Here is an 11654-nt window from a genome sequence, read left to right as displayed (position 1 = left end):
TTTTTAGAGTTAATAAACTATGGGAACTTAGATAAAAATGGTAATATAATAAAAATGTATTTAATATTCCAATAGGAATATGTCAGTTAAAAAAAGGGAGGGGAGGGGAGGTGTAAGCTGGGTGGTACGGTGCTTGCTTAGCTCATATAAGACCCTGGGGTTGATTCTAAGTACTGCGAAAATAAAATAGACTAAAAAGAAAAATGAAGGACGAAGAGATCAATTCAGAATGTATAACTGGGGGCACAGTAAACTCAGAAAAATGCACTGGAATTTACTGTAATTGTAAGAAGGGAAATATTTACATCCTCTCTTTTTGATGAGAGGAAAAAAATAACTTTCCTTCAATCTTGAAAACGCCACCTTTAAACTAGTTCCTATAGAAACCAAAGCAATCAGATTGTGTCCAACAGTATGAAAAAAAAACACCTACAAACAAAAAGAAAATAGAAAATATTTATTCTTTTAAGTATGAATACTGATAATATATTAGTCCAAAAGGAAAATAATTGATTGCAAAAGGCAAGTGTTTTCTTTTGCTTTATTTATTGTGCTTAGGGGTTCAAAGTGGAGCCTCATATTTGCTAGATGAGACATTTTCGTGCTTTCAGTGAAATTAAACTAGAATGACCAAACCAGAAAAATTTCTCTTTGTCCTAGAGACTTAAAATTGTCTCAAATGATGCCTGTGGCAAAAGGGAAGCAAGAACCCAAACTGAACCTTTTTTTTTTTTCTTCCTAATCCTGGGGCCTGGGCACTGTCTCTGAGCTTCTTTTGCCCAAGCCTAGAACTCTATCACTTGAGCCACAGCACACCTCTGGTTTATTCTGTTTATGTGGTACTCAGGAATTCAACCTAGGGCATCATGCATGCTAGGCAGAATTCTACCACTAAGCCACTTACCGGTCCCCCAAGCTGAACCTTTTAAAATGACAGTGTCAGGGTGACAGCTAGCCTCTGTGTCATCATTGTGTGTGTCAGAAATGATGCTCCTTCAAGCAAAAAGAAAACCTGGCTTTTTCAAGTCTTTGGGTTAGCAGTGATCTTGACTCTGAGTCCTACTGGCTGAAAGATGAGTATATAGTCAGGGAAACTAAAGCCAATGTTAATTGGTATATATGGAAGAAAAACAACAACATTGAATTTCTCTTCTCTAAGGAGGGAACACGAAGCTCCAATTTCTCCTTAAGATTGGAGGCAAATATCTAGTTAGTGACAAAACATACAATCTTTTTGTTTCTTTGGTTTTTTTGTTTGTTTCTTTCTTTTTGGTCTGTCATGGATCTTGAACTCTGGGCCTGGGCACTAACCCTGAGCTCTTCAGCTCAAGGCTAGAGCTCTACCACTTGAGACACAGTGCCATTTCCTGTTTTCTGGTGGTGAATTGGAGATAAGAGTCTCATGGACTTTCCTGTCTGGAATTGCTTTGATCCACAATCCTGAGATCTCAGCCTCCTGAGTAGCTAGGATTACAGGCTTGAGCCACTGGCACCCAGCTTTTTTTTTTTTTTTTCAGCTTTTGTTTTTTTAATATACTATGTAAAGTTATTTCTTTTTTCTTTTGTCCCCACCCCCCCTTTGGTTTATCCCCTGCTGTCACTGTTTTTTTATTTTGGCACCCTGTGTCTTATATATATACTTATCTGATTTGGGAAAGGGAAGGGGAATCACAAAATGGTGAGACAGAGGATAAATGGTGAACCAATACAACAGCAATACTCACAAGACACTATATTGGAAATGAGGGGGGAGTCGGGGGCGGGGGAGGAAAGTGGGAGAAAATGAGAGTGGGGGTAACAAGGTTTGACAAGAAATGTACCCATTACCTTACCTATGTAACTTGTAACCCCTTTGTATATCATCTTTACAATTTAAATTAAATTAAAAAAATAAAAATCTCATCCAAAATACTCTTACTTAGAACTGTATCTTCTCATGGTCCTGAATCCTGGGGACAAAAAAACAGGAAAACACGTGGTTTTGAATTATTCTTCTACTTTTATATAGCCTACAATTGGCTTTAGCTACTTTAAATTGTCATTAATTGCTGTGAAAAAGTAATGTGTGAGGTTTTGTATCACTGGATACAAATGATTCATGAGTAAGCTCACAAAGTCTTTAAAGATTGCTGTCCTTAAAGCTACAGACAATCCTAGTCCAAGGGCTGGAGATAGAACTCAGAGGTAGAGGACTTGGCATATACAAGGCCCTGAATTCCATCCCCAGTAGCTCTAAAAACAAAACAAAACAGTTCCCATTTGAAATTATGTTCTTAGAGATGTTCAGATACTCTTTTCTCACTTTTTTTTTGTTGTTCTTTTATATGTGCTGGTAGTAGGCTTGAACTTGGGGCCTGGGCACTGTCACTGAGCTCTTCTGGCTACAGGCTACCGCTCTCCCACTTGAGCCATAGCTTCACTTTAGGCTTTTTGTGGTTAATTGGAGAAAATAGACTTTGGGCTAGCTTTGAAACATGATTCTTAGATCTCTGCCTCCTGAGTAGCTAGGATTACAGGTGTGAACCACCAACACCCAGTTCTCACACAGTATTTTTAATGGAGAGATTCCTAACATCATTTCTCTCATCCCCTTTGGGGGTTCTGTTTTCTATTCCTACCTTTCTTTTACAGCAGTATCCCTCCTAGAACAGGAACCACAAGGCCTCCAGTTTCTATGGAAGAATGGGAGCCTCACCAGGGTTCAGCCATGTCCTCAGGTGGGACATGGATACTCTGGAATGAGCTTAGGGCTACAGAGGTGGAGCTGAGGTAAGGAAGTCAGGGAAATGTCCTTAGAATTAGGTGAAATTGAAGCTGAAAAGGGAAGTGAACGACTGTGACAGAGATCCTGGGAGTAGGGATAGGTCAAGGTTGGTTAGGATACACCAGTCCCTGGATAGGAGTTAAAGAGGCTTCCATTGTGACATCAAGGAGACAGGAACTGGGGAGAGGCCACAATGGAGGTAGTGACAGAATAAAGGCCTGGTTGTTAAGATCAGGGAATAAATACCAGGAGTCTGGAAAAGAGGAAATGGAGCCCCAGCTCCTGGCCCTCTTTCCCACCCCCTGCCCCCATAGACTATGTGAGATGTCACCTTCCATCTAACATCATCTCCTCAGTTTCAGTCCTTAATTCTAGACTCTGCCTTCTGCTTGGTTCTACATTCTCCACCCCTTTGCACAGAGGACTGTCACCTGACCTCCGCGGAATCTCTACGGTTTTCTGCTTTCCTTGGGTCCTGATGGCCAGCATACCTAGCTCAGCTGAGATGACTGCCACCTCCCCAAACTTGAACTCTGCTTCTAGTCTTCATCGAGAGGCATTGGACCCTGGGATCACCATTGCCCTGTTGGAAATTGGATCACGTTCCCCCTACCGCTGGGGCTCCCGCCCTTCCCCAAATAATCGTAGCCAATCAGTAAAAGGATCACAGACAGCACAGAAAGTAGATGCTCTCTTAAGAGACATTAAAGATGTCCTTAAAAGTATGGCCGAAGTTGAAGAGAAGACCACAGAAACAAATGACCTTTTTGAGGACACCAATATTTCTAAGGATGTATCAGAACTCATAAAAAAATTCAGAGGACTTGACAAAACAAACAAGAAACTCTTGAAAGACCTGCTATTTAGGTTAGACCCAGAGAAAGAAAAGAATACAAAGAAACAGGAGATGATATTCAAAAGGCAGCAGTCGGAGGACATGGTACAAATGTCTGCAAGGGATTTGTTAAATCGCTTAGAAGAAAGAAGAGCCCGTAATAAAACTCAACTGAGTATGGATGAAGGAAAATACAGGTCCCTTTACATTCACGAAGCAAATAGGAAACTTAGGAACAACATGGAACAGTTACTTGAGGAAGCAGATCACTGGAGTAAACAGCAAATGGAGCTCAATGAACTGATCAAATTGTACCAGAAGTCTCACAAAACCAAAAGAGAAACCCTTCAACATGATCAAGATGATTTCCAAAGCCAACCAAATAATGAAACATCCTTTAAACATGAGCTGGAGGAACAGGTGCGGAAACTGAACCATGACACCTATTCACTGCATTTGATTGCGGCTCTGCTGGAGAATGAATGCCAGATCTTACAGCAGAGAGTAGATATTCTCAAGGAATTCCATCTTCACCAAGGGGGAACACCACAGGAGATATTACTTCTGATAAACAATGATGAGGACAAGAAAGACCAGAAGCCAACAGAAGCAGAGAAAGTAGAAAAAAATAAGCATAATATACGAGACATGGAGGGTACGATACATAAAAAAAGCAGAGTCCTTAAAAATGGGGATACTTGTCTTAGTAAGAAAGCTCGAAATAATCGGTTCAATATTCGTGTTGCAAAAGCTCTTATGGGAAAAAAAAGACCAACAAATCTCTTAAGTTAGAAAATACCAAAAAGAGAGCAAAGGAGAATCTTCCAAAAACTACAGTGACCTCATCCAGCTTGAGGCAAAATCGATTATCTAACATAGGACAGATCTTCTGGTTTAAGCAACAAAGAGAGAATAAGAAGATTGGCACAAAACAGCCATTGCATCAGTAGCTATATAAGCTGGGGCTTTAATAATCACTGCGTAAATAGCCGATTCATAACTGTTTGTCTTAAGATCTGGTCTAATAACCATTTGTCACAATGGTTATTAGAGATTTTATAGTACTTAAGTCAAGTGATAAGTTACAGGTCCAATTAAGTAAAAAGCTAAATAAAAATCAGGATAAAACAGTAAAAAGTTTTGGGTTTTGTTTGTTTTTGGTTTTTGTTTTTGATTACTCAGAAGAGGAGGTGAAGTTCTGAAGGAAAAAATGTATGCTGTGCTCTGGTTGTTAAAGCTCACTTTTAAAGCTCACATAGCTAATTTATGTTTATTTTCCTATTACTGAAATGTGAAATGTGGTATAGATTTTTTAAGAAAGAAAAAATCTTGAACAAATCACTCAAAGTTATTCTCATCAGTTTTCCTAAGGGCTAGCTCTATTTTTTCTAATGATCCTTAGTGTCTTGTGTGCATAATGGGCCTCTTAGGAAAGACCCCTTAATTTGCTTAGAAGAATTACAGGTGTTACTAGACTTTGTTTCTGGTAGCTCATTCATAGCTACAGGAGTCTGAGATCTGAGGACTGAAGTACAAAGCCAGTCTAAGCAGAAAATCTGTGAGAGACATCTATAACTGACAAAAAACCAGAAATGAAGGTGTAACTCAAGTGATAGAGTGCCAGCCTTGAGCAGAAAAGCTAAATAAGAGCATATGGCTCTGAGTTCAAGCCTCAGTTTTGGCATACACACACACACACACACACACACACACACACACACACACACACACACACACACACACACACACACACACACACACACACACACATATTCTTCCCATTCTCCCAGATGGGACAATAGACAAATGACAATAGAGTCACTTGGGGCAAGAGGGTGGGATGAGATGTCTTCTAAGAAAGCTGGATTTCTGGTTCCTCAAAAAATTAAGCAGATTCCACAAATAATATAATAGTACTTCTCCTCCTCCTCCTCCTCCTCCCCCTCCTCCTCCTCCCCCTCCTCCTCCTCCTCCTCCTCCTCCTCTTTCTCCTCCTCCTCCTCCTTCTCCTCCTCCTCCTCCTCCTCCTCCTCCTGCTGCTGCTGTTTCTGCTTCTGCTTCTGCTTCTCTTTGTGCCCAAGGCTACTGCTCTACCATTTGAACCACAGCACCACTTCTAGTTTTTGAGTGGTTTATTGGAGATGAGCCTCACGTGGACTTTTCTGCCCAGGCTGGCTTTGAACAAAGATCCTCTGATCTCAGTCTTCTGACTAGGATTACAGTCTTGGCCATCGGCATCTGGCTCCACTAATTCTTTTTGTTAAATAAGCTAAAATCTCTGGACATTCTATAATAATACAATACCCATATCTTATATAATACTCATATATATGTATATAGATAATCTAACAAACACGAAACTTTTAAATATATTTTAAAGATGCTGTACACAGGTTGCAGATACATGAGTAAGGTAATGAGTACATTGTTACCCCCTCCTTTGTTATTCTTTTACTATCCCTTCCCTTCCCCACCTTTCCCACTCCTCTCCCTTCCCACCCAGTTGTAAAGTTCATTTCCAACATAGAGTCTTTTATGAGTATCATTATTGCAGTGGGTCATGCTGTGTCCTTGTTTCAGCATTTTGACAAACATGAAACTTTGAAAAGTGGAGTGGCCAAGAACCCTGAGCCTTTTTGGTACTAATATTGGGGTTTGAATTCAGGATGTACACTTGCTGAACCATGCCTCTAGCCCCCTTCACACTGGTTATTTTGAGGAAGAGCATTGCTTCCCAATCAGGTGCACAACTGAGCCTCAGTCCACCTATTTTAGGCTTCTTATAGTAGCTGGAATAATAGATGTGAACCACCATGCCCAGTTGTCACTTAAAAAGAGGTCTCTCAAACTTTTTTGATTGGACTTCCTAGAAACACAGTGCTTTCGGTCTCAATCTCCCAAGTAGCTAAACTTACAGGCATGACCTATTGGCACTTGGGTGGCCCTGAATATTAAGAAACAACATGGTACTGAGTTCCTTTGGGTCTGTCATATATATTCTGAGCTATGTAATGGTCTAAATGATTGTGACTTTCTCATCAGAAACCATGGAGACCATAGAATGAATATCTTTCAAGATCTGGAGGGAAAAAATGATAATCTACAATTTTTTACCCTATGAAATATATTTCAATAAGGTACGATCAATAAGGGAAAGACAAAACAGTTTGTTACCTTCTGTTGGAAAATGTATTTGTCCACATAACTAGTCACTTTTTTTCCAGTGGTACTCAGGATTTCACTTGCTAAGCTAGCTTGATACTGCTGAGCCACACCTCTTCCAGATCTTAGGCACTTTTTTTAAATTCAAGAAAATAGTACTTCAAATGTTTTTTTACTCCAACAGGAATTTGGAGGTGCTAAATGAAAGTGAAACATGAAACTACATCATGAATGAGACCATGATTCTGTTTTCATTTGTATGTGTCACTTGAACAGATTTTTGTGAATACTACTTATCTGTCAAAGATTGTGTCTTAATTCTCTAATTCCTAAATTCAGGTACCCTTGGCACTACAGCAAATTCACAAGGGAACTAAAAGACTTTTAAACTTTTAGGAGAAATACAGCAATACACAGTATCTGTTATATATGGTTTAAACTCAAGGTAGCTTGGCACAGCTACAACTTTAGACTGCACATCATACCATAGCAAAAGCACATTTGATAAGAACTTAGTCACATGATCACATCTATCTGTAAGTGATTAAAAAATGAAGTCTTTAGCTAGACAATTATGTACTCAAGGGTAGCTCAGTGGGAACGTAGCTCAGTGGTAGAATGCTTGCATTGCATGCATGAGGCCCTGGGTTCGATTCATCAGCACCACATAAGCAAAAAGAAAAAAGCTGGAAGTGGTGCTCTAGCTCAAGTGGTAGAGTGCTAGCCTTGAGCTGAAGAGCTGAGGGACAGCGCCCAGGCCCAGAGTTCAGGCCCCACGACTGGACCCCCCCCCCAAAAAAAACCCAAGACAATTATGTACTCAAGCAGAAGTAAATTATATTTACAAGCTATAGGGTATAGAGAACATTTTTTGTGAGTTTATAAAGAATTTTCTGAGTAATTTTATGGGAACATGATAGACTTTGGACTAAATCAAGCTGTACAAGGCAAAGATCATATGTGTTGAAGAAAAGAGATTTTACCTAATTTCAGAGATGTGTGTTTATACTCCATTTTGGGGTAAAAGTGCTTGGTTGTAAAACTGAAGACACTTGGTTTATCTGGCCCCTGGATAGATTTATTGACAATCTAGAAGGGTGGGAGTGAGAACTCAGGGTACTTCATACTTTGCCTTAGTGAGTAAAGGGTTTTATTCTCCTTTCTTTTTAGCAGAAGATGAAGGCAGCTCTTGTTTACTTCTATATAAATACTCAGATTACATTTCCCCACAATTCCTCACTTGCATTGTAGACCCTGTTGTATGTAGGGAGACGTGAAACTCTAGTTTGCAAGAACCTTAGCTGGGTGCAGTGGCATACACCTGTCATCCTAAGCTATATGAGAAGCTAAGCTTGGGAGGATGGTGCTTGAAGGCCAGCCAGGGCAGAAAAATCAGTGAACCTCCATCTTCATGGATGGAAGCTAGATATAGTTGTGCTTGCCTGAGATTCCAGGGACCTCAACAGGCCTAAAATTAGGTCCATCAAAGTTCAAGTACAGGTTCAGGCACAGGAAGCAAGACCTTATAAGGGAAAAAAATAGGGGTGAATAATCTAACATACATATTCTATTGCATATGCAGTTCACATTCCCAGGAATGAAACCATTTTTTTTTCCAGACCTGAGGCTTGAACTCAGGGCCTAGGCACTGTCCCTGAACTGCTGCTTTTGCTCAAGGCTAGTACTCTTATCACTTGAGCCACAGTACCACATCCAGCTTTGTTTGTTTTATGTGGTACTAAGGAATGTGAACCCAGGGCTTCGTGCATGCCAGGCAAGGCACTAAGCCACATTCCCAGCCCTTTACATATACCTTTTAAACATACTCTTTAGATTTTGGCATTGACTTTAACATTTTAAATGTATAATAAAGTTGTTCTCTTACTGTAGATCATACTTATACATTTAAAAATTAATTTATTTTTTTAATTGTGAAAATACTGTACAGAGGGGTTACAATTACATGGGCAAGATAATGAGTACATTTCTTATCAAGCATTGTAGCTGTCTCCTTTGTTTACCCTTCCCATTCCATCCTCCCCCTGTCCCCCTACCCATCCCTCCCCCCAACTATACTTTTATTCAATTCTAAAACTAATAAATTTTCCTAGAAACCATGGATTTTGAAGATTTTTGGTATAGATTTTTAATATATAAATTATCTTATTCCTATTAAAAATGTAAACTTTATTTGGATTAATATAATGGTATTTATAAATAAAAGGAACTAATTTATGTACATATGTATGTATGTATTTATTTATTTGTTATCTTGGTATCAAGGCTTGTACTTAAAGTTTTCTGCTCTCCCTTGGCTTTTTCATTCAAGGCTTACATTCTAGCACTTGAGCCATGCCTGCAGTTCTAGTTTTTTGCTGGTTAATTGATGAATGTCATGGATTTTTCTACCAAGGCTCTTTTTTGTTGTTGTTGTTGTTTTTTTGGGGGGTCTTGTCGTGGGGCCTGAACTCTGGGCCTGGGCGCTGTCCCTCAGCTCTTCAGCTCAAGGCAAGTGCTCTACCACTTGAGCTACAGCACCACTTCCAGGTCTCACATTCTTGAATACTGTATTTTCTCTTACCTGAGTACCAAATTCCAATCAAATTCAAATTATGGTTTTGAATATTCTTATTACTTTTGAATATTCTTATTAGTATTATTATTAGAATACCTCCCTAGCAGTCATGAAGCCCGTAGTTCAAACTCAGTACTACCAAAATAAGCAAGCAAAGAAGAAAGAAACAAAGCAAGAAAGAATATTAAGATAAGGACAGAAATCATTGAAATAAAACTCTAAAATTAACACAGACTAATAAAGCTTACATCGGGTTGTTTGAAAGAATTAACATGCCAGACCAAGAAAAAGGAATGCTACAAAAGGAAATATCCTCCCAGAAAAGTCTGGGGAACACTGACAGCACTATTTTCTTAAATTTAAAAAAAGGAAAAGAAACAAAAACAAAAATAAAAATAAAAATAGAAAAATAGAAACAACAATACTATTCTAATATAAGTTTTGAATATTCTTAGTATTCTCATGTCTGATGGTAATGGTAATCTTTAGAATATGTTTTAAATAACTTTAAGGAAGGAGAAATTCACACAGAGTTTGCCAATTTTTCCCAACACATTCCTCAGAGTGATGAAATAGAGATTTCTAAATTTCGAAACACTTTTACCACAGATTAAAACCAAATAATCTTGACAATATTTTAATAAGAACAGGTTCCTTATAAATGTCTTCTGAAGTCTTCTTGGTCTTTCCCACATATATATTTGGAATTGATCTACAAAGGGGAGTTTAAGCTAATCAAAAATTTCACAATTCTGGGCATTTTCAAATCCTTTTACACATATCTATGCTTTCTGAGCCTTTTTAACCTTTCCAATAGTAAAAAGCTGTATTTTTTTTAAATGATGCCAAGGGCTGGGAAGGTGGCTCAGTGGTAGAGTGCATGCATTAGGCCCTGGGTTCGATTCCTTAGCACCACATAAGCAGAAAAAGCCAGAAGTGGTGCTGTGGCTCAAGTGGTAGAGCACTAGCCTTGAGCTGAAGAGCTGAGGGACAGCGCCCAGGCCCAGAGCTCAGGCCCCATGACTGGCAAAAAATTAAATAAATAAATAAAAATAAAATGATGCCAAAATGTAAACAGCATTCCACAATAAAGAGGTGACCTATGTCTTGTCTTGGCCCTAATTATAAGGTAGAAAGTATTAATTTTTAAAAATTAATATTAATTTTTTTGTTACTCGTGGGGCTTGACTCTGGGCCTGGGTGCTGTCCCTCTTCAGCTTAAGGCTAGGGCTCTACCACTTGAGCCATAGTGCCACTTCTGGCTTTTTCTGTTTGTGTGGTGCTGAGGAATCGAACCCAGGGCCATAATGCATGCAAACCACCTTCCCAACCCAATTTTTAAAAATTATTATTATTTTAAGAACCAAGGAGGCATATTTCAAAAATTCTCAGGCTCTCTTATGTCTGTCTCAGAAGCAAAAAACTAATCAGAAGCAAGCTAATCCAAAAAAAAAAAAAAAAAACACATGAGGTGTCTGAAAGTTTGGGTCTCTGATAGGCCGCAAGTAAGAAGAAAGCTATATATTAAAGCAACCAGGGGCTGGGAAGTTGGCTCAGTGGTAGAGCGCTTGCCTTGCATGCATGAGGCCCTGGGTTCGATTCCTCAGCACCACATAAGCAAAAAGAAAAAAGCCAGAAGTGGTGCTGTGGCTCAAGTGGTAGGGCACTAGCCTTGAGCTGAAGAGCTGAGGGACAGTGCTCAGGCCCAGAGTTCAGGCCCCACAACCGGACCAAATAAATAAATAAATAAATAAATAATAAAGCAACCAATACCTTGAATCAGTTGAGCACTGATTTATCATCATCATCATCATCATCATCATCATCATCATCATCATCATCATCATCATCTCATCTTGTTAGTACCATCACTTTTATAATCGTCTTCTACAAGCATGATCAGTATAGATAACCATTTAAAAATATCTCTAACCATGAACAAAGCCTCAGGCAAAGATTCATCACGGGAGTGTCATGGTTGATGGCATGTTTTCCTTCTCTAAACAATTACAGTGTTCTAGAGGAAACTACTAACCACTAATCTGTGTTTGATTAAATCTTCTCATAGGGAAGCATATATCCTCTTGGTTGACACTAGTCTGTTATTAAGCTTCAGTTTATGAGAAACTAAATGCTGATTATGTGCGCTTTGTTTTGATTTAACGATTAAGTGTGTGTGTGTGTGTGTGTGTGTGTGTGTGTGTGTGTGTGTGTGTGGTGTGTGGTGAATATGTTTTACTGAGGATTAAACCCAGGTCCTTGTAGTAGCTAGTCAAATGCTCTACCATTTGAATTATGCTTCTAGTCATCTTTGTTGC

General features: G+C 39.1%; 1 protein-coding gene across 1 annotated transcript; it reads left to right on the top strand.

Moving 5' to 3' along the window:
* Nucleotides 1–2988: 2988 nt before the first annotated feature.
* LOC138832926 (spermatogenic leucine zipper protein 1-like) lies at nt 2989–4725 on the top strand. Its single transcript, XM_070031187.1, has one exon. It carries the CDS (start codon nt 3243–3245, stop codon nt 4389–4391), a length of 1149 nt encoding a protein of 382 aa, XP_069887288.1. The 5' UTR covers nt 2989–3242; the 3' UTR covers nt 4392–4725.
* Nucleotides 4726–11654: the final 6929 nt, after the last annotated feature.

The sequence above is a fragment of the Dipodomys merriami genome, unplaced genomic scaffold, assembly GCF_024711535.1.
Source record: "Dipodomys merriami isolate MVZ:Mamm:240054 unplaced genomic scaffold, mDipMer1.0.p SCAF_20, whole genome shotgun sequence".
Classification (NCBI taxonomy): domain Eukaryota; kingdom Metazoa; phylum Chordata; class Mammalia; order Rodentia; family Heteromyidae; genus Dipodomys; species Dipodomys merriami.
The sequence above is the reverse complement of the archived record's forward strand: the minus strand, read 5'-3'. Positions and strand labels throughout refer to the sequence as shown.